General features: G+C 44.4%; 1 protein-coding gene across 1 annotated transcript in view; it reads right to left on the bottom strand.

Moving 5' to 3' along the window:
* MBTD1 (mbt domain containing 1) overlaps window positions 1-27,418 on the bottom strand; it is a gene marked incomplete in the record, with an annotated part of 2,241,711 nt that overhangs the window by 1,377,992 nt on the left and 836,301 nt on the right. Inside the window, 1 exon segment of the mRNA XM_044084938.1 lies at window positions 25,676-25,810. Coding sequence (XP_043940873.1) covers window positions 25,676-25,810 — 135 coding nt within the window.

Below are 27,418 nucleotides of genomic sequence, written 5' to 3'. Positions count from 1 at the left end.
TAAATACCAATAGCCCTGTAAGGGTGAGGAAAAGAGAGAGAGAGAGAGACAGAGAGAGAAGGGGACTGGAGGGTGGGAAACTAGGACTGCAACAGTGAATACACTTGAACATCCACATTTACGGTACGTGTACACAACTGTACTATGTTCTTCGTGTTTCACTGTTGCAGTCATCACACTTGAGTTGATTCCCAAAGCCGAGGAACAGGTGAAGGGAGTCGAGAAGTGTTAGAGCTGGATAGTATGCCCTGCAGGACTGCGGTTGCAAAGCCTGCCCTGGATTTTGAAAAGATAGGCAGGTGGTAATGCTTGGTGAAGGTATGAACAGACCTCCATGCTGCAGCTTCTAGGATGTCCCTGGTAAGGACCCCTCTGAGAAAGGCTGTAAAGGTTGAAGTTGCCCTAGTAGAATGTGTTCTGACCCCCTGTGGGAGTGGTTTCATATGGTGTTGTAACAGAAATGGATGCAGTGTGCTATCCATTTGGAAATGGTTTGTGTTGATATGGCTTTGCCCCCTGCCTCTGGTGCAAAGCTGATTAGTAACTAGTCAGATTCTCTAAAGGGCTTAGTCCTATTCTAGGTAGAATCTGTGCTGTCTGTGCACATCTAAAGAGTGCAGGATCCTTTCCCCCTTATTTTGAAGTTTAGGGGAAAAGGTGGGCAAAGGAATAGATTGGTTGAGAGCCACACTGGACAACACTTTTGGCATGAAAGTTATGTTAGTCCTGAGGGAGACCCTGTCAGCATGAAACATGATGAAAGGTTCCACAGCCATAAGTGCTTGTAGCTCAGACACTCTTATAGCTGAAGTGGGCCAGAAGCAAGGCTGTTTTCCAAGAGAGGAATTTTAACTCTGCTGAAGCTGCAGGCTCAAAGGGGGGAAGCGTGAGCTTTTCCAACACAAAATTAAGGTCCCAAGCAGGGGTAGGGGCTATTCTTGGTGGCCTTAAGTTGTTAGCCCCTCTCGGGAACTGTTTGATGAGAGGGTGTGAGAAGAGAGGTGGCTCAGTGCTATAATGTGCAGAGATGGCAGAGGCATAGATTTTAATGGAAGAGAAGGATAGGCCCCCGTGGAGTAGTTCTGCTAGGTAATCCAGGATGATAGGCAAGGAAGGCTGTGCTGGGTCAGCTCCTTTAGTCTGGATCCCGGAACAATACCTTTTCCACTTGTCAGCATACGATTTTCTAATACTGGGTCATCTGGCTTCATGTATGACATCCAAGACATGTTTCCTTAGGCTGGCCACTGGAGGAGAAGTCAAGGAATAAGCCAGGTTGCTAGGTTCAGGGTCTGCAACTGTGGATGCAAGAACTCTCCCTACTGCTGAGTCAGGAAAGTTGGAATCTGGGGGAGATGCCATGGAGGCAATGGGGACAGACTGCACAGTAATGTGTACCAATGTGTTGACGTGGCCAGTCTGGGGCAATCAGGATTGCCCTTGGTCTTTCCTCCCTTATTATGAGTAATACTCTGGTAAGAAGAGGTAGAGGGAAAAATGCACTGATTGAGAGGTTTGCCCACTGGAAGGATAGGGCATCCACTTTCCAAGCCTTGCTGTGAGGTTCTCTGGTGCAGAATTTGCTGAACTGGTGTTTGTAGGGGGAGGCAAATATTTGGGTCACAAGGCTGAAGGTGCTGTGGTTTAATTGCCACTCGTGTGGGTCTAGGAGATTTCTGCTTAAGTTGTCTGCCAGAGAGTTTTGGTTGCCTGGAAGGATTTGAGCTTGCAGGTGAATATGCATGGCTAAGGCCGTATTCCAAAGGGTCATGGCTAGTGTGCAGAGCGGGTAAGAGTGGGTTCCCCCCTGCTTGCTGATGTACCACATTACTGTGGTGTTGCTGGTTTTGATTAATAGAGGGCCTGGAGAGAGCAGGGGATCTGAAACCTGTCAGTGTGCGCTGAACAGCTAGCATCGCTTTTTGGTTGATGTGCAGATTAATTTAGTTTGGGCACCAGTGGCCATGAATGCACCTGCCATCCAGGTGAGCACCCCAGGCATAATCTGATGCATCTGTGGTTAGGATCTGGGTGGTGTGGGGTTGTGAAAAGGGAAGTCCCTTGTTGTGGTTGCATGCTGCTGCCCACCAAAGAAAAATCTTTCCTTAGACAAGGTATCATAGATATAATAGTTTTCAGGTCCTGAGAATGTTGACACCATAGGCTTTTTAAGTACCACTGAAGATTCCTCATATGCAGTCTGGCATATGGAATTAGTAGAATGCAGGAGGCCATGAACCCTAGAGCTTACAAGATTTTACTTGCGGATAACTGGGTTCTGGTGGCCAGTTGAGAGAAGTAGCCTCTCAGACGGGCTTGTTTTTCTGGAATTAGAAATGCCATCTGGGGTGCTGTGTCCAGGCTTGCTCCCAGGAATAAAATTTTTTGACTGGGGACTAGTTTGGATTTCTTTTCATTGATAGTGTACCCCAGTGAGGTTAGTAGGTATTTTACAAATGTCAGGTACTTTAACAGCTTTTCTTGACTGTCTGCCTGAATCAGACTGTCGTCCAGGTAAGGGTAAATTTGAATATTTCTTTGTCTGCAAAAAGCAATGGCTGGAGCCAGGCATTTTGTGACAACTCTGGGAGCAGTAGATAGACCAAAGGGAAGTGCAGAGAACTGATAATGCATAGATCCTGCCCTGAAACGTAGATATTTTCTGCAAGAATCTCTGATTGGTTTGTGCAGATAGGCCTCCTTTAGGTTTAGAGTGGCTAACCAGGCATCTTTGGAGAGCATAGGGAGAAGCTGCTGCAATGTGAGCATTTTGAATTTTGGTACCACCAGGAAGGTGTTTAGAACAGGTAGATCTAAGATTGGGCGCCAGGTGCCCTCTTTTCTGGGTACCAGAAAAAGTCTGGAATAGAAACCTTGGCCTATCTGATCTGCAGGAACAGGATGAATTGCCCTAATGGAGAGTAGAGAATGAACTTGATTTTGTGCCTTTGCCCACAGGTTTGGACGAAGATCTGGGAATCCCTTTGGGGTTGGCAACATGTGGAAATAAAATTTGTAACCCTGGGACACTATGTTGAGGACCCATCGATCGTTGGTGATGGAGGTCCAGTTTTTTGCATGGAAGGCATGTTTTCCTCCTAGGGGCACGAGCAGATGGGCAGAGGTGAGAGAAGGAGTTGCGAAGTCATTGTGAATTCTTTCCATAAGGGGTGGCTTAGCACTCCCTGTTTTAGAAGTGGAGGTACTTCATTGCTTAGATCTCTGCATACCCTGAGACTGCTGTCTGGGGGGGGGGGGGTCTGCTTCCCCTAGGTCTAGTCTGAGGTGGCCTTGAGGGGTCTGGAATGGACCAATGTTTTGAGGGGCAAGGCCTACTGAATCTTGGAGGATGAACTTGCAAAAAGTCTTTAACTGTCTGCATAGACTTAGCTTTTTCTTCCATCTTTTTTAAAACCTCTTCTGCTTTGGTGCCAAACAGATTGTCTTTGTTCAGTGGTGCGTCCAATAATTTAGATTTGACATTATCTGGCAAGGTCTGTTCCATAAGCCAAGCATGCCTTCCAAGTACAGAACTTGTGACTGCTGCCCTGCAGGATACTTCTAGGGCGACATATTCACATTGCAGGATATGCTTACTGATTTAGCTTGCAGAAAGTTCCTGTAAATCTTTATTTTCTGCACAGTCAGGGAAGGTAGATAATTTTTGTTTAATGAGTTCCATGGTATGTTGCTGGTATTTCAGCATGTGGAACTGACAATGTAATGCTCTAATGGCAAGAGTTGCAGAGGTATATACTTTTTTACCCCATCTGTCTAAGGCTCGAGAATCCCTATCCAAGGGGGTGGGATTCTTAGCTGAGGTTGCTTTTACTCCTTTAGGCCCTTTGGAGATGACCTCTGGGTCAGCAGTAGGATTCTTGAAAAGAAATTTGTGAGAGCAGGGACTCCAATACCTGTCAGGTTCTTAAGAGCAGGAGGTAAAGTATCAGGAGATAGACTGGATTCCATAAACATCATCCACAACATCAAGAACAGAAGGGATAGCTAAGGGTCTGTGCTGTGGTAAATCTAAAAATTCCCCGGGTCTCTTTTTGGACTGAGGATAATCCTGGCATTCCCAATGGAAGTGCTCTCTCAAAAGTATGTAGTGTTTCACCAAAAGAAAAATCCTCTGGAGGAGAGGCAGAAGGAAAGGATTCCTCTGCATCTGAATCCTCACATGCAAATAAGGGCAGTCTTCATAATTAGGAACCTCAGAGCCGGACTCTTAGTCAGATAAAGCTGCAGGGACAAGCCTCTTTTTCTTTTAGCAGGGGAAGGCTGGCTTCTCCTAATCAGCATGATAAGGTATTCTGCCATTTTAAGCATATGAGATTGTGGCAAGGAAACAGGTGCTTTAGTTTGGGTTGTCGTTTTTTTAGGCATAGCTCGTACTCTGGGCCTTAAAAACTCAGTAGTTTTAGAAAGAACTGAAGACGCAAAAGAAGTTGTCAGTTTGTGCCGAATATCGTTAGTGCGAAGAACTTCCTCAGAAGCCGGTGCCTGCAAAGGGGCTCCGGACCCATCCAAGGTAGAGACATCCGCAGGTTCCGAAAAGACTCTCACGGCATACCGGACCCCGTACAGGTTTCGGTAGCGGCCTGCAAATCCATCGAAGCAGGCATCAGGGGCTGCGAAAGCGCCTCACTGAGTACCGGCGAACTGGTGACTAGCTTAACAGAAGCGCAGAAGTGTCATCGGCAGTTTTGGACCTGTGCAGTCTGTCTCTGTCTTTATCCTTACATTTTTTTTGGAAGATCGGTAGTCGGATGACTTACCGAAGCCATTTTGGAAAATGGAGAATGAGCGCAAAAGTATTTATTTACAATAAGGGCCCGATGATAAATAGTTTGGGTGTTGAACAAAGCACAAAACCGGCAGCGAGGGTCATCGTGGTCTGGGCCAAAACAGGTGACACAAAGAATGGAAATCTCGGTGTGGTATTTGCTTTCTACAGGCAAGACAGTTGTTAACTTTTTCTGACATCGGTTACAGCAAGAAAAAAGGATCCCAAATGGGGTACTCAGCTTTAGAAGACTTCAACTTCAATTTCGGAAATGAAAACTCAGGTAGCGGCCAACCGGCACTCGTGCAAACTGCTCCTGCTTTGGGCTCCTCGGTAAGAAAGACTGATGTAATGGTGTCAGCTGCCTGTTTTTATACCACTAACAACCTGACGTCAGTCCTGGAGTGACAGCAACTGACACAGAAATACTAAGCCTCTGGTATTCTGTCGACTGAGGGCTACCCCTGGTAGGATAACCCAAGTGTGATGACTGCAACCATGAAACACGAAGAACATGTATCTATCTATCTATATATATATATATATATATATATATATATATATATATATATATATATATATATATCTATATATCGGTCCCCTTCACATTACCAAAACACCACTTCACCGACTTTCACATGATCGAGCAGACATCAAAAGGACACAACACCGACTGCTCGGAAAAACCGATGGGAAACTGACAGTAAGGACATGCTTGGTCAGCATGTCGTCCTTTGTCCCTTACCTTCACGGTAGTGCAATCTCAAGAGTCAGGGGAGGTGTGGGGGGGCACAGCCTCCCATGTGGGTTTGTTTTGTTCACTGAAATTGTTGTGTGCTTGTCAGGTTGGCCAACAGGTTATTCACCTTCAGTTTCCCGAGCAGTCGGCGTTATATCCTGTTGGTGTTGTTGGCTGGGTCATGTGAAACTCGGTGAAGTGGCGTTTCAGTAATGTTTTGGGGACCCATACATAATACATATACTGATATATATATATATATATATATAGATATAGCTATAGATGCACACACACGTATACATTATATATATTACATATTTTGTTTGGCTGTTTTTTTGATGGGGTGGAATGCCTGTAAGCTACTGACATTTTAGAAGCATGGTGAGAAAACGAAGTGTACAGCCTCTTGTTATTATCCTTCTTACCCAGGAATCCTGTGTGGTGGCCATCCATGTAGAAGAGTAAAGGGATAGTCTATCCCCAACTGCTTGCAGACGGCAGCAACCAGGCAGTCTCTTCAAGGATGATTAGTTTTTGCATGTATGAAAAGAGGCCTCCAGAATCTCTGGTTTTGTGGTTCATCTTGATTTCTGTGTCTCATACATTAAAGGGCTGCCTCCATCTCTACTGCCCCTGACTGAAGTTGAATCAAAGGGTTGATGCCATGGTTTTTGAAACCATAGGAATTCGGACCTCTTCTGGTTCCTTTTATATGATCATTGAGATATCTCAGAATTTGATACATGCAGCAGACAGCATCTTACCTTACAGCTCGACTTTTATAACTTTTTTCTTGAGATATGGACTAAACAAGGATGATCCATCATAATGTGTATCTGTAAAGACACCTTGAAGTTGCTTGCAAAATCACTAACACAAAGCAATGCATAGAATTTCATTGTAATGTCTGAAACAGCTGCACAACCTGCTCCATTGGCTGCATTATTTATGAGCCACATGAAGTAGTTAATTAAGTTCAACATAGTGCCACAAAGTCGTCTTTTACTGTTTTCAAGAGTTTAGGTTGGGTAACTTCTTCAAAGAAGCTAAAGCCTGTTCCAACAGAAGTCTTTGTAAGAAGTTCATGTGAGTGACATAGATGGAGACCATGAAAGCAAAAATGCCTTAAGTGTATGCCCACTTTTTCATCCTGTCCATTGTTCTAGATTCCTTATTGGGCGGGGTATTCAGTGGCTGCATCATCTATCAGCTTTTATTTTATTTTAACAATTGTTAACTGGGAAAGTCGGACTTGGAACAAGCCAATTTTCAGAGGAGGCCCAAGGAGAAACGTTCCAGATGCAAGTTTTTGTAATGTGGGTAGAAACCAAAGCACCTGCAGGAAACCCACACAAATCCAGGGAGGGCATGCAGGCTCCGCACAGCAAGTACCCACCAGAGAATCACACCAGAAAACCTCTTGCTGTGAGCCAACAACCCTAACCACTGCGCCGTCCGATGTTTCTTGCTTTTTTGTTGCAACTGCTATAATGACTGAATCCACTAAAGGACCTGAATGGTTTGTCTTTGGGAGACCAAAGGATTTTGTGTTGTTTGCCAGGAATGGTTTCAGAGGAATCCTTCTCCTACCATGTTTTCCTGGTAACCAAATCAGAGGCAGCTGACAAGAGGTACCACCCAAGAAAGAGAAGGTACCAACCGATAAGCCTTAAAAAGACCTCTGTTCTCAGGGAGTGGATCTGTTGGCCAAGATACCCTCTGTAACACAAATTGGAGGAACTCAACAAATGTGACATCTTCTGGAGAGGATGGGAGAACCCTCTCAAATAAATCAAATCAACATCGGAGGTGACAGAATTCATAGGGGAGTCTGTGTTTCCTTTTACATGTCCTCTTTCATCTGAGCAAGTATTCTGAGGCTATTCCCTCAGCTCTGACACAATTATGCATGGTGAAAGGGCGGAGGTGGAGCAGCAGATAATAATGAAGTCAAAGTCATTGTTCTCAGGAGAGAAGCTATCATACTTCCTCATTACCTTGAAGGCCAACCCCAGAGGTGAACAACATGCATCAACTGCCTGAAGGTGAACAAAAATCGGAGAGGAATTAAGTACAGTTGTGTACACTTACCATAAATGTAGATGTTCGAGTGTACTCACTGTTGCAGTCATTACATTTGGGTTATCTGCTTGCAGGTAGCCCTTAGTAGGCCTGATTAAGTCTTGGGTCCTACGTCAGTTGCTGTCCCTTCTTCCATGACGTCAGGTTGTCAAGAGTATAAAACATGCAGCCGATGCCATTTCATCAGTCTTTCTTGCCCCAGATGTTAGGTACCCCCGTAATGGGAAGCAATTAAATATAAAACCACAAAGATATACCTCCAACAGAAAAGCAAATACACCAAAAAGGCTTTTAAGCATAGTAAAGGAAAGTAGAGGTATAGCCAAAAGAAGTTAGGGGGCTTGAGGGAGGGTAACCAGGACTGTAACAGTGAATACACTCAAACATCTACATTTATGGTAAGTGTACACAACTGTACTATGTTCTTCGTGTTTCACTGTTGCAGTCATTACATTTTGGTAAATTCCCAAAGCTATGGTTCGGAGGAGGAATTTAGATAGCATTAGGGCCAGCTATAAGGCCCTGCAAGACTGCAGTGGCAAAGCCAGCTCTGGATTTATTGAAAATTGGCAAATGATAATGATTGGTGAAAGTATGTACAGAACTCAAGGTAGCAGCTTCTAGGATGTCCCTGGTAAGGACGCCTCTGAGAAAGGCTGCAGAGGCAAATGCAGCCCTGGTGGAGTGAGGTCTGATCCCCTTAGGGGATAGGTTTTCCATGGTGCTTATAACAGAAATGAATGCAATGGCTTATCCATTTAGAAATGGTATGCTTTGAAATAGCCTTCCCCTCTGCCCCTGCAGCAAATGCCACCAGCAGTTGTTCAGATTTCCTTTGAGGTTTAGTCCTGTCCAAGTAGAATCTAAGTTGTCTGTGCACATCTACGGAATGCAGTATCCATTCCCCTTTATTCTGTGGATTGCGAAAGAAGGTTAGCAAATGAATGGACTGATTAAGAGCCACACTGGATACAACCTTGGGCATGAAGGATGGATTGGTTCTGAGGGACACCCTGTCTGCATGAGAGAGGATGAAAGGCTCCACTGCCATAAGGGCCTGTAATTCAAATATCCTTCTAGCTGAAGTGATTGCTAAAAGGAAAGCTGTTTTCCAAGAAAGAAATTTTAAGTCTGCAGTAGCAGCTGGCTCGAAAGGAGGTACAGTGAGTTTCTCCAAGACAAACTTAAGGTCCCAAGCTGGGGTTGGAGCTCTCCTGGGTGGTCTCAAATTTTGGCCCCTCTGAGGAACTGCTTGAGCAGTGGATGAGAGAAGAGGGGCGATTCTGTGTTATAATGAGCTAAAATGGCTGAGGCGTGGATTTTAATGGAGGAAAAGACAGGCCCTTGTGAAGCATCTCAGTTAAGTATTGTAAAATCTGAGGTAAACTGGGTGCTGATGTGCTCATCCCTTGAGATGGGTTCCAGGCACAGAATCTTTTCCATTTTTCAGCATAAGATTTTTTAGTACTAGGCCTCCTTGCCTCTAAAATGATACCCATCACAGGTTTGCTGAGGGATGGTAAAGGAGAGATTAAGTAATTAGCCAGGCTGCAAGGTTCAGTGTTAGAAGCTGAGGGTGCAGAATCTGGTTCTCCTGCTGAGAAAGCAGGGAAGGAGTCTGAGGCAGGTGCCATGGAGATAACCGTGACACACTGCGCAGGAGGGAGTACCAGTGTTGGCACGGCCAGTCTGAAGCAATTACAATCATCCTTGGTTTGTCCTGTTTGATTTTTAGTAGTACTTTGGAGAGTAGAGTTTTTTTTCCTGCTGAAGGACAAAACATCCACTTTCCAGGCTTGTTTGTGGGGAGTCCTTGTGCAAAACTTGTCCAATTGGTAGTTCTGGGGAGAGGCAAACAGGTCTATATCTGGGCTCCCCCATTTGCTTGTCAACATGTTGAAAATCCTTGGTTCCAGTTTCCAATCGTGTGGGTCCGTAACGTTTCTGCTTAGTCCGCCCGCCAGTGTATTTACTTTTCCTGGCAGGAATTGAGTTTGTAGGTGCACTTGGTAGCTCAAGGCTGTGTTCCGCAATGCCATGGCTAGTCTGCAGAGGGGGTAAGAATGTGTACCCCCCTGCTTGTTTATGTACCACACAACAGTGGTGTTGTCCATCTTTACCATTAGTTGTCTTGGAAGAATGTGGTCCTTGAAGGTTGTCAGAGCATTCTGTACAGCTATGCAGGTGCATTTGACTTGGGTTCCATTTGCCCTGAATGCACATCCCTGCTAGGTGAGCCCACCCATGCATAGTCTGATGCATTACGGTTTGGGCGGCAGGGAGTGGTGTGTGAAAGGTAGTCTCTGCCCACCAAAGGAACTCTAGGCATAGGCAAGGTACGATAGGAATCATAGTTTCCAGGTCTTGAGAATGTTGACACCATAGGCTTTTTAGATACCACTGTAGTTTCCTCATATGCAGTCTTGCATATGGAATTAGAAGAATGCAGGAGGCCATGAACCCCAAGACTTGCAGTATTTGTCTTGCAGATAGCAGGGTTTTTGTGGCCACTTGTTTAAAATAGGTTATCAAATGAATTTGCTTTTCTGGTGTGAGGCAAGCCATCTGGGAAGTTGTATTCAAGCTTGCTCCCAGGAATGTAATCTGTTGACAGGGTACCAGTAGTGATTTCTTTTCGTTTATGGTGTACCCTAGACAAGTTAGAACCGTTTTTACAAATGCCAGATGGTTCAACAGTATGCCCTGGCTTTCTGCCTGAATTAGACAATCGTCCAGGTATGGGTATATCTGAATACTTCTTTGCCTGCAAAATGCAATAACTGGAGCCAGGCACTTTGTGAATACCCTGGGCGTAGTAGACAAGCCAAAGGTCAGTGCAGAGAACTGATAATGTGTGTATCCTGCTTTGAAGCGTAGGTATATTCTGCAAGACTCCCTGATTGGGATGAGCAGATATGCTTCTTTTAAATCTAGTGTTGCCAACCAGGTGTCTTTGCCTAGTATAGGAAGTAATTGGTGAAGAGTCAGCATCTTGAATTTTGGAATCTCCAGAAAGGTGTTCTGGATGCCATAATTTGTCTTTTCTGGGTACCAGAAAAAGTCTGGAGTAGAAACCTTGTCCCTTTTCCTCTTGTGGTACCAGTTGAATAGCCCCCATGCTTAAGAGAGAAAGTACGTGTTTTTGAGCCTCTGCCCACTGATTTGGGGGCAGGTCTGGCCACCCATTTGGTGTTGGCAATGTGTGGAAATGAAATCTGTATCCCTGGGACACTATATTTAAAACCCATTTGTCCTGGGTTATGAGTTCCCAGTTCTCTGCATGAAGAGCAATCTTTCTCCCAAAAGGGGCGGTCAGATGATAAGTGCTTGGAAATTTTAAAAGGAAGTCACTGAGACTGTTTACCATAAGGGGCCATCTTGTTATTCCCAGATTTGGGCCCCCCACTGCTTAGTTATGAGTCTCCCCTGGGACTGAAACCTGGGTTTTTGCTGTGTTTGGGTTTGGCTTAAGAAGACCTGGAAAGGACCAATTCTTATTAGGCCAGTGCCTACTAAATCTAGGAGGTTGTACTTGTGAAAAATCTTCAACAGTTTGCATAGATTTAGCTTTATCTTCCATCTTTTTAAGAACTTCTTCAGCCTTGTTGCCAAACAGGTGGTCCTGATTTAAAGGAGCATCCAACAATTTAGCTTTAACATGATCAGGCAAAGATTGCTCCTTAAGCCAAGCATGCCTTCTAAGCAAAGACCCAGTAAAGTACATTTGTGCATACTTACCATAAGTGTAGATGCTCGAGTGTATTCACTGTTGCAGTCATTACATTTGGGTAGTCCTGTTGGCAGGTTGCCCTCAGTCGGCCTGAATTCCAAAGTCCTGGGTCCTGCGTCGGCCGCTGTCGCCCCTTCCCTGACGTCAGGTCGTCAGGGGTATAAAAGATGCGGCCGACGCCATTTTCTTTAGTTTTTCTTGCCCCACATGTCAGGTGCCCCCTAAAAGGGTAGCCAAAATTTATATACATATAAATACATACACCAATATAAACTTTACCTTAATCTACAAGCAAATACACCACAAAGGTTGTATAAATCAGAGAAGGAAAGATAGGTTCTATCAGAAGAAAAAAGGGGGATGGCGGGTGGGTAACCTGGACTGCAACAGTAAATACACTCGAACATCTACATTTATGGTAAGTGTACACAACTGTACTATGTTCTTCGTGTTTCACTCTTGCAGTCATTACATTTGGGTAGAGTCCCAAAGCTATGGATGGGAGGCTGGAGCTAAACAGCATTAGGAGCGGCTATGAGGCCCTGCAGAACTGCAATGGCAAAGCCTGCCCTGGATTTAGAGTAGAATGGCAGATGATAGTGCTTGGTAAAGGTGTGCACTGAACTCCAAGTAGCAGCCTCTAAAATGTCCTTGGTTGGTACTCCCCTGAGAAAGGCTGCTGAAGTGGCTGCAGCTCTGGTTGAATGTGGCCTAATGCCCTTAGTTTAGGCTTGCCATGGTGTAAGTAGCAGAAACTAATGCAGTGGCCTACCCACTTTGAAATAGTCTGCTTTGAGATAGCCTTTCCTTGTGATGTTGCAGCATATGCCAGTAGTAATTGTTCTGTCTTTCGGAAGACTTTGGTTCTGTCCAAGTAGAATCTAAGCTTTCTGTGAACGTCCAAAGAATGCAGAATTCTCTCCCCCTTGTTCTGTGGATTTGGATAAAAAGTTGGCAGATGAATAGTTTGGTTAAGAGCCACAATGGACACCACCTTAGGCATAAATGTTGGGTTTGTCCTCAGAGACCTTGTCTGGATAAAAAATGATAAAAGGTTCCACAGCCATGAGTGCCTGAAGCTCTGAAACTCGTTTTGCAAAAGTTATTGCCAGCAGCAGAGCTGATTTCCAACATAAAAACGTTAGGCTCAAAAGGAGGCAGGGTGAGTTTTTCCAAGACATAGTTGAGGTCCCATGCAGGCATTAGTGATCTTCTTGGAGGCCTTAAGTTTTCGGCTCCTCTGAGGTACTGTTTTAGAAAAGGATGAGAAAAAATTGGTGGTTCTGTATTGTAATGAGCCAAAATGGCAGAGGCATGAATTTTAATAGATGAAAAAGAAAGACCTTTGTCCAGCATCTCAATTAAGTATTGCAAAATCTGAGGAATATTTGGCACAGCTGTATCAGTTCCTTGTGCATGGTTCCAAACACAAAATCTCTTCCATTTTCAAGCATAAGATTTTCTAGTACTAGGCCTTCTGGCCTCCAAAATGACATCCATCACAGCTTTACTGAGAGATGTGTTTTGAATGACTACATTATCCGCCATGCTGCCAGGTTTACAGTCCTAAGTTGGCTGTGCAGGATTTGATTGTTTTGCTGGGACAGTAGATGAGGTATCTGAGGCAAGGTCCAAGCTGGGCATTGAGAAAAGCTCCTTAGTATTGGATACCAGTACTGGCGGGGCCAGTCTGGGGCAATCAGTATCATCTTTGGCTTCTCCTGTCTGACCTTTAGGAGCACCTTGGGGAGGAGAGGCAGTGGCGGAAAGGCATATACTGATAGGTTTTTCCAGCTGAAAGATAGGGCGTCCACTTTCCATGCCTGTCTGTGATAAGTCCTTGTGCAGAATCTTTTTAGTTGATAATTGAGAGGGGAGGCAAACAGATCTATGTCCGGGCATCCCCATTTCCTTGTTATCATGCTGAAGACTTGTGGATCCAGCTTCCACTCATGAGGATCCATGAGGTTTCTGCTTAGTTCATCTGCCAGAGTACTTTCCTTTCCTGGCAGGAATTGTGCCTGCAGATGTACTTGGTAAGTCAAAGCTGTGTCCCACAAGGTCATGGCTAGTCTGCAAAGGGGGTAAGAATGTGTGCCCCCTTGCTTGATTATATACCACATGACCGTGGTGTTGTCTGTCTTTATCAGTAGTTGTCCCGGATGCAGTAGGTCCTTGAAGGCTGTCAGGGCATTTTGAACAGCCAACATCTCTTTTTGATTGATATGTAGATGCATTTGGTTTGAGGACCATGTGCCCTGAATGCATCTTCCTGCCATGTGGGCTCCCCAGGCATAGGCTGATGCATCTGTTGTTAGTGTTTGCCTGGCTGGAGGTAATGTGAATGGCTGTCCCTTGTTCTGGTGACAAGCCTTTGCCTACCATTGAAACTCCCGTTGCAGGCAGGGAATGAGAGTAATGACTGTTTCCAGGCTGTGGCAATGTTGAGACCAAACACTTTTTAGGTACCATTGAAGTTTCCTCATATGCAGTCTTGCATATGGAATTAGTAGGATGCAGGATGCCATGAAGCCCAAAGCCTGCAGAATTTTTCTTGCAGATAATTGGGCCTTTGTTGCCAACATTTTGAAACAGGTAGTCAGTTGCTTTTGTTTGTCTGGCGTGAGATAAGCCATCTGGGCAGTTGTATTCAAGCTTGTACCCAGGAATATTATCTCTTGTGAGGGTACTAGTTTTGATTTCTTTTTGTTGACTGTGTACCCTAGGGCATGTTAGAAGTCTTTTCACAAACACCAGATTTTGAAGAAGAATGTCCTTGTTCTCTACTTGAATGAGACAGTCGTCCAAGTAAGGATATATTTGTATTCCTCTTTGTCTGCAGAACGCAATTACTGGTGCCAGGCACTTTGTAAAGACCCTGGGCGCAGTAGATAAGTCAAAGGGCAGTGCAGAGAATTGGTAATGCATTGAACCAGCCTTGAATCTTAGGTATCTTCTGCATGATTGTCTGATTAGAACATGCAGGTATGCCTCTTTTAGGTCTAAAGTCACAAGCCAAGCATTCTTGCCCCGCATGGGCAGAAGCTGCTGCAAAGTCAACATTTTGAATTTTGGAATATCCAGGAAAGTGTTCAAAATAGATAGATCCAGTATCGGCCTCCAGGCCTTGTCCTTTCTGGGTACCAAGAACAGTCTTGAGTAAAATCCTTGTCCCTGCTCTTGCTCTGGTACTTGTTGAATGGCCCACATGTCCATGAGGGATGAGACTTGTTTTTGTGCCTCTGCCCATTGATTTTTTTGGCAGATGTGGCCAGCCGTTTGCCTTTGGTAGAGAATGGAAGTGGAACTTATAGTCTTGTGACACTGTTTAAAAACCACTTGTCCTGGGTTATGATGTGCCAATTTTGAGAAAAAAGTGCAAATTTTCCCCCTAAGGGTGCTGCCAGAAGATAAGTGCTTGGTGCCGGCAGGGGGAAGTCACTGGGACTGTTTTCTGTATGTTTGTGATCTATCTTCTCTAGCTCTGGAGGTAGAAGCACCCCATTGCTTGGGCCTATAAGGACCTTGTGCCTGGGATCTGCCGCTAGGGCGTCTGGGTCTGCCCCTTTGAGGTCTGTCTGACACAGGAAACGACCAATTTTTTGTAGGCCAGTGTCTACTAAACCTGGGTGGCTGTACCTGTAAAAAATCTTTGACAGTTTGCATAGATTTAGCTTTGTCCTCCATTTTCTTTAACACTTCTTCTGCCTTAACACCAAACAAAGTATCATGCTGTAAAGGTGCATCTAGAAATTTAACTAACATGATCAAGCAGATTTTGTTCCTTTAACCAAGCTTGCCTCCTAATTACAGAACCCGTAACTGCGGCCCTGCAGGAGGCCTCCAAAGAATCAAAAAGTATGGCTGAAGTCTTGACTTTTGGAAGTTGACTGTGTATCCCAGAGCTTGAAATAATCATATGACACAGTCCAAGTCTTTTGTCAAAATCGATTTGTCGTCTGCTTGTATGAGGCAGTCGTCCAGGTACGGGTAAATCTGGATCCCCTGGAGCCTGCAATGAGCAATTACTGAAGCCAGGCATTTTGTGACTACTCTGGGCACAGTAGATAAGCCAAATGGCAATGCTGAGAATTGATAATGCTCTGGCCCTGCAAGAAATCTGAGGTATCTTCTGCAGCTGTATCTGATAGGGACATGCAGGTATGCCTCCTTGAGGTCCAGAGTAATCAGCCAAGACCCCTTGCCCAGCATGGGAAGGAGTTGCTGTAGAGTCAGCATTTTGAACTTTGGTACTATGAGAAAGGTGTTTAATGCGGACAAATCCAGTATTGGTCTCCATTGAGATTCTTTTCTTGGAACAAGGAACAGTCTTGAGTAAAACCCCTGGCCTTGTTCTTGTTGTGGAACTCTTTCTATTGCTTTCATCCGAGTCAGCAGAGAGATTTGCTTGATAGCCTCTGCCCTCTGGTTTTGTGGTAGGTTTGGCATGCCTTGTTTTCTTGGTAAGGTATGAAAATAGAACCTGTAACCTCGGTCTATAATGTCCAAAATCCATTTGTCCTTTGTCAGTCTGTGCCAATTGTCTGCAAACAGAGATAATTTCCCGCCCAAGAGAGCTTCTATTTGTTCCCTGGTAGGCGGAAGTAGAGGAAAGTCATTAAGATTGTGGCTGTGGGGCAGGTGAAACCCCTGTGTCACTTCTTTGGTTTGCTGCCCATATGTTATGACTGCAGTTGCATTCTTGAAGGACATCCACATTGCAAAGTATGTTTTCCAACTTGTTCTGCTGCATACAATAAATCCTGCATTTCCTTGTTTTCTGCACATTCAGAATTTAACAATATTTTCTGTTTAAGCAATCCCATGACATGTTGCTGATACTTAAGCATATGAAATTGACAGTTTAAGGACCTTACTGCCAAAATTGCAAAGGTGTAAACCTTTTTTCCCCATCTATCCAGTTGCCTTGAATCTCTGTCAGGAACCCTGTAACATCTGTCAGGCTTAATAGGAGCTGGGGGTAAGGAGTCAGGGGTCAGACTGGACTCCGAAAACACATCATCTACAATGTCTAATACAGGTGGAATGGCTAGAGAGGCCTGTGCTAAGGTAGTAATAGAAAATCCCTGAGCCTCTTTTTAGATTCTGAAAAATCTTGGCTCTCCCAGTGGAAATGCTCCCTCATGGTGTGCAAGGTTTCCCCAAAGGAATAGTCCTCAGGAGGAGATGCTGAAGGTATAGATTCTTCAGCATCAGATTCCTGATAGGGGGGAGAGAATATTCATGATCAGAAGAGGAATCAGAAGAAATAGAAACCTAATCTGAAGATTCATAGTCTCTTGCCTAGGCCTCTTATCAGGAGGGGGATGGGAACCCCTGATTAAGGTAATCAAGTCTTCGGCCATTTTGAGCATCTGTTTTTGGGCATAGAAGACTGTCCACGTGGCTCTTGAGTTTGTTTCCTTGCTTTAGAAGGTGCTTTAGTCTTTGCCTTTGAAGCTGAAGTCGTTTTAATGTAAAGATGTTTAGGTCTGAATACACCCTCAGAAGCTGGTACCTGCTCAGCAGCACCAGACCCATCTGAGGGATTAGAGTCTGAGGCTCCAATACCTTGAGCTTCCAGTGGCATGGCCGACTCCACGTGGGAGTTTGTAGCGGCCTGTGATTCTAAAGTAGCGGGTGTCAGGGGCTGCGAACATGCCTCACTGAGAACCGGTGACTGGCTTAGGAGAAGCTTCGTCGTCGGTTTTGGGCCTCGGTTGTTTTTCTCTATCCTTTTCTTTGCGTCTTTTGTAAACTCCGGTAGTCGGATGGCTATCCAACGTCATTTCAGGGTAATTAAATCAGTGTCCAAAAAAGTTTAAAGCAAAATCATACCAATGCTTAATAGTGCGTTGGTTAAATCTAGCACAAAACCAACAATCAGAAACATTGTCATCAGGGCCTAGGCAAGGAATACAGTAAGAATGAAAATCCTTATGAGGTATTTGCTTCCCACAAGAAATACAGTTATTAACTTTTTCTGACATCGGTTTGGAGCAAGAAAAAAGTTTCCCCAATGGGGTACTTAGTTGCATTGAAGACTTTGGATCTGAAACTCAAATATGAAAATCTCACGAGTCGGCTGACTGGCACTTGCGAACTACTTCTGCTTTGAGCACCGCACGGCAAGAAAGACTGAAGAAAATGGCGTCAGCTGCTGCTTTTACACCCCTGACGACCTAACATCAGGGAAGGGGCGACAGCAGCCGATGCAGGACCCAAGAATTTGGAATTCAGGCCGGCTGAGGGCAACCTGCCAGCAGGATTACCCTAATGTAATGACTGCAACAGTGAAACACGAAGAACATCCCTGTAGTATCTGTCAGGTTTACTAGGAGCAGGAGGCAGGGAATCGGGGACTAAAATGGATTCCATGAAAACATCATCAACAATGTCTAGTACAGGAGGAATAGCCAAAGCCCATGCTGAGGTAGAAGAAGGAAATCCCCAAGCCTCTTTTTTTGAATCAGAAAATTCCTGGCTTTCCCAGTGAAAATGGTCCCTTAAAGTATGTAAGGTTTCCCCAAAAGAAAAATCCTCAGGAGGGGAAGCAGAGGCAATAGAATCCTCTGCATCAGAATCCTCATAAGGAGGTAAGGACAAATCCAGTTCATCAGAAGAGTCAGAAGAAACAGAATCCTGATTAGAAGATTCATAATCAAGCTCAGCCCTAGGCCTCTTGGGGGGGGGGGGGGTTGACTACCCCTGATTAGAGTTATTAGATCTTCAGCTATTTTTATCATTTGTTTTTTAGGTATAGGGGCCTGAGCATGTGGCCTGGGTGTCGGTTTTTTAGACATGGATCGAGATTTAGGCCTTAGTAATGAAGGAAGCGTCGATTTAATATGCAAGTCCGTAGGCCTGAATACACCCACAGAAGCCGGTGCCTGCACAGTGGCTCAGGACCCATCCAAGGTAGAGACATCTGCGGGTTCCATAGTTGAAGTATCTTCGTGGCATACCGGACTCCGAATGGGTCTCAGTAGAGGCTTGCGAATCAGAAGTAGCGGGTATCAGGGGCTGCGAAAGCACCTCACTGAGTACTGGCGAACTGGCGACTGGCTTAGGAGAAGCGTTTTCGGCAGTTTTGGACCTCGGCAGCCTGTCTCTGTCTTTATCTTTGCGTTTCTTTGCAATCCCGGTAGTCGGATGGCTAACCGACAACATTTCTGGATAATTAAACAGAGAACCAAAATATTTAGAGGCAAAAATATACTGACGATGGATAGTGCACTGATTAAATAAAGCACAAAACCGACAGTAAGGTACGTCGTGGTCAGGGCCTACGCAAGGAATATAGTACGAATGAAAATCTTTATGAGGTATTTGCTTTCCACAAGTAATGCAATTATTAACTTTTACTGACATCGGTAAGGAGCAAGAAAAAGTTTCCCCAACGGGGTACTTAGCTTTAAGTTGAAGACTTCGGTTCTTGTGAACTGTTTTTGCTTCGGGCACTGCACGCAAGAATGACTGATGTAATGGCATCAGCTGCATGTTTTACACCCATGACGACCTACCATCATGGAAGAAGAGACAGCAACCGATGCAGGACCCAAGACTTTGTTAATCAGGCCGACCGAGGGCTACTACAAGCAGATAACCCAAATGTGATGACTGCAACAGTGAAACACGAAGAACATCATATAATTACAGCCACTGCTTTCTGTCTGAAATGATTTATGAAGCTTCTCTTCACAACAGTTTTCCTCTTTGAGAAACCTTGCTTAACTTTCTTCCATCACTTGTAATATGACATCCTTCAGATAAGCAGTTGGAATATGGAAAGAAGCATCTACATCTCAAAACTAAAATTAGGTTCGTCACTCATTCTACCTACAATACCAATAAATTTTTTTAAACATAAGCAATTATTAACTTTATGAATATGTGAGCACTTGGAAATGATCAAATTTCCAGACAATCTAGAAAACATGACTTGAAAAGTACAGTTGTGTACACTTACCATAAATGTAGATGTTCAAGTGTATTCACTATGGCAGTCATCACATTTGGGTTATCTGCTTGCAGTAGTCCTCAGTCGGCTTGATTATCAAAGTCTTGGGTCCTGCATCGGTTGTTGTCTCATCTTCCATGACGTCAGGTAGTCAAGAGTATAAAGCAAGCAGCCGGCACCACTACATCAGTTTTTGTTGCCTCAGTTGTCAGGTGCCCCCAAAATGGGAAGAAATTATATATACACGAGGTTACACCTCCAACAAAAAAGCAAATACACCAAAAAGCTTTAAGCATAGCAAACAAGAAAAGAGGTATAGCCAATAGAAGTCAGGAGGCAGGAGGGAAGGTAACTAGGACTGCAACAGTGAATACACTCGGACATCTACATTTATGGTAAGTGTACACAACTGTACTATGTTCTTCATGTTTCATTGTTGCAGTCATCACATTTGGGTAGATTCCCAAAGCTAAGGATGGGAGGAGGAAATTAGACAGCATTAAGACCAGCTATAAAGCCCTGCAAGACTGCAGTGGCAAAGCCAGCTCAGGATTTGGAGAAAATTGGCAAATGGTAATGCTTGGAGAAGGTATGTACAGAACTCCAGGTAGCAGCTTCTAGAATGTCCCTGGTAGGTACACATCTGAGAAAGGCTGTAGAGGTAGATGCAGCCCTGGTTGAATGTGGTCTTATCCGCTGTGGGATAGGTTTTCCATGATGCTTATAGCAGAAATGAATGCAATGGCATATCCATTTGGAAATGGTTTGCTTTTAAATGGCCTTCCCCTATGCCCCTGCAGCAAATGCAACCATCTGCTGTTCAGATTTCCTGAGAGGTTTAGTCCTGTCCAAGTAAAATCTAAGTTGTCTGTGCACATCTAAGGAGTGCAGTTTTCGTTCCCCTTTGTTCTGTGGATTAGATAAGAAGGCTGGCAAATGAATGGACTGATTAAGGGCCACACTTGATACCACCTTGGGCATGAAGGAGGGATTGGTCCTGTGGGACACCCTGTCTGCATGAAAGATGAAGAAAGGCACCACTGCCATGAGGGCCTGTAATTCAGACACCCTTCTTGCTGAAGTGATGGCTAAAAGAAAGGCTGTTTTCCAAGAAAGGAATTTCAACTCTGCATTTGCAGCTGGCTCAAAAGGAGGTATAGTGAGTTTTTCCAATAAAAGGTTAAGGTCCCAGGCTGGAGTAGGGGCTCTCCTGGGTGGTCTTAAGTTTTTGGCCCCTCTGAGGAACTGCTTCAGCAGTGAATGAGAGAAGGGGGTGGTTCTGTGTTGTAATGAGCTGAAATGGCTGATGCATGAATTTTGATGTAGGAAAAGTAAAGGCCCTTGTGAAGCATCTCAGTTAAGTACTGAAGAATCTGAGGTAAATTGGGCACTGCTGTGCCCATCCCCTGAGTTTGGTTCCAGGAACAGAATCATTTCCATTTTTCAGCATAGGATTTTCTAGTACTAGGCCTCCTTTCCTCCAGAATGACATCCATCACTTACTTACTGAGGGATGGTAACGGAGAGATCAGGTAATTAGCCAGGCTGCCAGGTTCAGGGTTTGAAGCTGGGGGTGCAGAATCTGGCCCTCCTGCTGGGACAGCAGGTCAGGGGTCTGAGGCAGGTGCCATGGTGCCAGCAGTGACACACTGCACAAAAAGGGGTACCAGTGTTGACATGGCCAGTCTGGTGCAATCAGTATCATCCTGGTTTTGTCTTATTTGATCTTTAGTAGTACCTTGGAGGGGAGAGGCAGAGGGGGAAAGGCATAAACTGATAGCTTTTCCAAGTGAAGGGCAGGGCATCCACTTTCCAAGATTGCTTGTGGGGAGTCCTTGTGCAGAATTTGTCCAATTGGAAGTTCTTAGGGGAGGCAAACAGGTCTATCTCTGGGATCCCCCATTTGTTTCTCAACATGTTGAATATCTTTGGTTCCAGTTTCCACTCGTGTGGGTCCATGAGATTTCTGCTTAGTTTATCTGCCAGTGTAGTTAGCTTTCCTGGCAGGAATTGAGCCTGTAGGTGCACTTGGTAGCTCAAGGCTGTGTTCCACAGAGCCATGGCTAGTCTGCAGACAGGGTACAAGTATGTCCCCCCTGCTTGTTTATGTACCAGATAACAGTGGTATTGTCCATCTCTACCATTAATTGTCCTGGAAGAATGTGTTCCTTGAAGGCTGTCAGAGCATTCTGTACAGCTAACATTTCTTTTTGATTGATATGCAGGTGCAACTGACCTGGGTTCCATTTGCCCTGAACGCACTTCCCTGCCAAGTGAGCTCCCCATGCATAGTCTGATGCATCTGTTGTTAGGGTTTGGGCAGCAGGGGGTAGAGTGAATGGCAGTCCCTTGTTTTGGTGGCAGGCCTCTGCCCACCAAAGGAAATCTATCTGCAGACAAGGTATGATAGGAATAATTGCTTCTAGATCCTGAGAATGTTGACACCATAGGCTTTTTAGATACCATTGTAGTTTCCTCACATGCAGTCTTGCATATAGAATTAGGAGAATGCAGGAGGTCATGAACCCCAGGGCTTGCAGTACTTTTCCTTGCAGATAGCTTGGTCTTTCTGGCCAGCAGTTTGAAGTAGGATGTCAAATGATCTTGTTTCACTGTCGTGAGCAAAGCCATCTTGGAAGATGTGTTCAAGCTTGCTCCCAGGAATACAATTTGTTGGCAGGGTACAAGATGTGATTTCTTTTCGTTTATGGTGTACCCCAGGGAAGTTAGCAATTTCTGCACAAACGCCAAATAATTCAATAGTATGTCCTGGCTTTCTGCCTGACAAACGTCCAGGTATGGGTATATTTGAATATTTCTTTGCCTGCAAAATGCAATGACTGGGGCTAGGCACTTTGTGAATACCCTGGGCGCAGTAGGTAAGCCAAAGGGCAGTGCAGAGAACGGATAGTGCATGTAGCCTGCTTTGAAGCGTAGGTGTCTTCTGCATGATTCCCTTACTGGGTGTGCAGGTAGGCTTCCTTTAAATCCAGTGTTGTCAACCAGGCATCCTTGCCTAGCATACGAAGCAGCTGGTGAAGAATTAGCATCTTGAATTTCGGGATCACCAAAAATGTGCTTAGGATAGAGACGTCCAGGATAGGATGCCAGGAGTGGTCTTTTCTGGGAACCAGGAAAAGTTTTGAGTAGAAACCTTGTCCCCTTTCCTCTTCTGGGACAGGTTGAATAGCCCTGATACTTAAAAGAGAGAGAGAGAACTTGATTTTGAGCCTCTGCCCACTGATTTGGGTGTAGAGCTGGCCAACCGTTTGGGGTTGGTAAGGAGTGGAAGTGGAATCTGTATCCTTGGGAAACTATATTTAAAACCCATTTGTCGGGGTAATGAGTTCCCAGTCTTTCCCCCTAAAGGAACAGTCAGTTGTGCAGGGCTTGGAAGTTTTAAAGTTAAGTCACTGAGACAGTTTACCATAGGGGGGGGGGGAGTCTTACTACTCCCTGCTTTGGAAGTGGGAGCCCCCCAGTGCTTAGTCCTGTGAGTACCTTGGGACTGAAGCCTGGGTTGTTCTGCTGGTTCTGGGTTTGGACTGAGAAGGCCTGGAAGAGACAGGAAAGGACCAATTCTTAGAGGGCCAATGCCTACTAAATCTAGGAGGCTGTACTTGCAGGAAATCTTTAACAGTTTGCACAGATTTAGCTTTTTTCCTTTACCTTTTTAAGTACTTCTGCTTTGTTGCCAAACAGGTGGGTCTTGGTTTAATGCAGCATCCAGCAATTTAGCTTTAACATGATCTGGCAAAGTTTGCTCCTTAAGCCAAGCATGCCTTCTAAGTACAGACGCAGTGACAGCAGCCCTTCAAGATGCCTCTAATAAATCAAAACCACATTGCAAAGTATGTTTTCCAACTTGTTAGCAGAATGCATTAAATCCTGTAAATCTTTATTTTCAGCAGTGTCAGGAATAAACATAATTTTCTGTTTAAGCAATCCAATAATATGCTTCAGATATTTTAACATATGAAACTGGCAGTTTAAGGCCCTAATGGCCAATGTTGAAGAAGTGTATACCTTCTTACCCCATCTATCCAGCATCCTGGAATCTCTATCAGAGGAGGTAGGATTTTTGGCAGTAGTAGACTTAATGCCCTTGAGTCCCTGTGAAATGGTCTCAGGATCTGCAGTAGGATTTTTAAAGAGGAACTTGTGAGAGTCAGGAACCCTGTAATACCTATCAGGTTTTCTGGGAGCAGGAGGTAAAAAGTCAGGGGCCAAGCTAGATTCCGAGAAGGCATCATCAAGAATGTCCAGTACAGGGGGATAGCTAAAGGCCTGTGTTGGGGCAGGAGTAAGAAATCCCTAATCCTCTTTTTAGAGTAAGAGTAATCCTGGCTTTCCCAGCTAAAATGCTCCCTAAGAGTATGCTAGGTTTCACCAAAAGAGAAATCCACTGGAGTGGAAGCAGAGGGAATGGAGTCCTCTGCATCAGAATCCTCATAGGTAGATAAGAGTAAACCCTGGTCATCAGAGGAAACAGAAATTTCAGAGTCCTGATCAGAAGAATCATAAGGAAAATCAGTCCTAGGTCTTAGAGGGGGAAGGGTGGCTTCCCCTGATTAGAGTAATAAGGTCCTCAGCCATTCTTACCATTTGTTTTTTAGGCATAGAGGCCTGACCATACAGTCTGGGTGTCGGTTTTCTAGGCATGGATCGAGTTCTAGGCCTTGAAGAAGAAGATGGCGTTGGTTTAATATGCAAATCAGTTGGCCTGTATACACCCTCAGAAGCCGGTGTCTGCACAGTGGCTCAGGACCCACCCAAAGTAGAGACATTCGCAGGTTCCACAGTTGAAGAAGCATCCCGCAGCATACCGGACACCGAATGGGTCTCAGTAGAGGCCTGCGAATCTGAAGTAGCGGGTATCACAGGCTGCAAAAGCACCTCACTGAGTACCAGTGAACTGGCGACTAGCTTAGGAGAAGCGTCGTCGGCAGTTCTGGACCTATGCAGTCTGCCTCTGTCTTTATCTTTGTGTTTTTTTTGGAATGTCGGTAGTTGGATGGCTTACTGAAGTCATTTCTGGATAATTGAACCGAGTACCAAAATATTTAGAAGCGTAAATAAACTGACGAATAGTTTGTTGTTTAAATAAGGCACAAAACTGACAGCGAGGTACGTCATGGTCCGGGTCTAAGCAAGGAATGCAGTATGAATTAAAAATTTTGTGAGGTATTTGCTTTCCACAAGAAATACAATTGTTAACTTTTACTGACATCGGTTTAGAGCAAGAAAAAGTTTCCCCAATGGGGTACTTAGCTTAGTTGAAGACTTTGGTTCTGAAACTCGAAAACGAAAATTTCAGGAGTCGGCTGACTGGCACTTATGGACTGCTTCTGCTTCAGGCACCGCACGGTAAAAAAGACTGATGTAATGGCGTCGGCTGCATGCTTTATACCCCTGACTACCTGACGTCATGGAAGATAAGACAGCAACAGATGCAGGACCCAAGACTTTGATAATCAGGCTGACTGAGGGCAAGAAAATATGTGATGATTGCAACAGTGAAACACAAAGAACATCTACAGTTTTAAATCCTAAAAAAAATCATTAAGTAATATATCATGTGTAAAGATATGCACATCTTAAAATGCTGAGCAACAGATATAGCCTCTAACAAAAATCAATCATATCCCACAGTCCCCTTATACCCACTGCACACTAATGAGGGCAAAACCGTCCATGGCTGCTTAGAGGATGACCCCCTACAGTTAGATCTTGACTACATTTCAGGGACTCCCTTAGTGTTAAGGAAACAAACACTCTCAAAACCATTTGAAAGAGGTGCGTGCTGAAGGTCAGCAGACATACAGAGGGGAAAAAAGGACACAACTGTAAAAAAAAACTGACACTTTTGAAAGACTTCTAAAGGTATAAAAATCACAGGACTTTTACTGTACTGAATAGATACTACCACACTAAGTGTTCTTCTCAGCATAGTGTAAAAAATTATATCAAGGAGGCATAAACAGTGAAACACAAAAAAAATATCAGCATTTGTCATTTTGAGATTAACAAATGAGACAATCACAACTAATCAGAGCAATGCAGGGCAGTAGTACAATTAAGATTTAAGTCCCCTCCCCTATTTTTAGGTACAGTTGTCATTTAAAAAGCAAATATCAAACACTTTGAGAGAGCACACAAGATGAGCAGACAAAACATGACTTTGACTCTGCAATCTCAATCGCAGCTCAATGTCTAATCCTAAACCCAAAGCTTTGCAGTAGTATTCTTGCTTTTCAGGCATACTGCGTAACTTCATTTTCTGTTATCCAGTCTCCATTTAATTAAGAAAATGTAGGCATAACATTCTTGCAGTACATTAAAGTACAACATTAAAAAGCTCTCAGTACACATACTTACATCGTGGAGGGACCAAAGGTTTTCCGCTGGTGGCACACCAACCAACCGGGTGAACATCTGGGCCACATATATTCTGCCAAAAGTCAAGACTTGAATCATTATCAAAGCCTTCATATCGAAGCAAAGCACTGTAACCTACAACATAACAAAAACAATTTAGCATTTTTAAGTAAATTTAAAAGTCAATACACAGAAATAATACAAAAAAAAACTCTACTATATACTTACTACTAGAGGCAAGAAAATAAAATTTCATGCAAAACAAGCAAGGATGTGACAAAGCAGTTATACTTGTGATACAACACCTCCGCTTTCTAAAAAAAAAGAAGTTATGTTCTTATCATAACGTTCCATCTGTGTTGTCGCTGCATTCTTCTTCAACCTGTGGATCTTTCCAAGTAGAGAGCTCGAGCTCGTCCCATCCTACCCATAATACCTCATTCACCTAATCCGCCTCAGATTGGGTTTGCAGTAACCCTGTGCTCACAGAAGCAATGACAAAGATGGACAATACAGATACCCTTAATAGATACCCTTAAGTACAAGATCAAGCCAATAGGATCAGAAGCTCAACCAGCAAAGTACAGTTGTGTACACTTACCATAAATGTAGATGTTCGAGTGTATTCACTGTTGCAGTCATCGCATTTGGGTTATCCCCTGCCAGGGTAGCCCTCAGTCGTCCGGAATACCAGAGGCTTAGTACTTTTGCGTTGGTTGCTGTCACTTCAAGACTAATGTCAGGTCATCAGTAGTATAAAGTAAGGCAGCCAACACCATTACATCAGTTTTTCATGCCCTGTTAGAATCCCCCACTTGGGAGCCAGGATATGGTGGAAGAACCCCACCAGTAGAAAGTAAATACCAAAAAGTTCCTTGTAATAAGAGATAGAGAAAGAGGGATGGAGGGAGGGAAACCAGGACTGCAACGGTGAATACACTCAAACGTCTACATTTATGATAAGTGTACACAACTGTATTATGTTCTTCGTGTTTCACTGTTGCAGTCATCACATTTGGGTTGATTCCCAAAGCTGAGGAAAAGGGTGGAGGCAGGCAAGAAGACTGGGGGCTGGCTAGGATGCCCTTCTAGACTGCAGTGGCAAAGCCTGCTCTGGATTTGGAGAAGATAGGCAGGTGGTAAGCGTGGTGACGTTATGAACAGATGTCCATGTTGCAGCCTCCAGGATGTCCCTGGTGGGGACTCCTCTGAAGAAAGCTGTAGAGGTGGAGATTGCCCTGGTAGAGGGAGTTCTGACTCCCTTAGGGGGAGGTTTCCCATGTTGCTTGTAGCAGAAATGGATGCAATGTGCTATCCATTTTGAAATGGTTTATTTGGCTATGGCTTTGCCTTCTGCTCCTGCAGCAAAGGTGACTAACAACTAATCAGTCTTTCTGAATGATTTAGTCCTGTCTAGATAGAATCTGAGCTGTCTGTACACATCTAAAGAGTGCAGTATTCTTTCCCCTTTGTTTTGTGGGTTAGGGAGGAAGGTGGGCAAATGAATGGATTGGTTGAGAGCCACAATGGACACCACTTTTGGCATGAAGGATGGGTTAGTCCTGAGGGAGACCCTGTCAGCATGGAAAATAATGAAGGGCTGTACAGCCATTAGTGCTTGTAGCTCGGATACTCTTCTTGCTGAAATGATGGCCAGAAGCAAGGCTGTCTTCCAGGAGATAAACTTTAATTCTGCTGAAGCTGCTGGTTCAAAAGGGGCAGGGTGAGTTTCTCTAACAAAGT

Source organism: Protopterus annectens, chromosome 10.part0 (assembly GCF_019279795.1).
Source record: "Protopterus annectens isolate FY-2018-M chromosome 10.part0, PAN1.0, whole genome shotgun sequence".
NCBI classification, from domain to species: domain Eukaryota; kingdom Metazoa; phylum Chordata; order Ceratodontiformes; family Protopteridae; genus Protopterus; species Protopterus annectens.
Note: the sequence above shows the minus strand (reverse complement) of the source record. Positions and strands in the feature narration are given on the sequence as shown.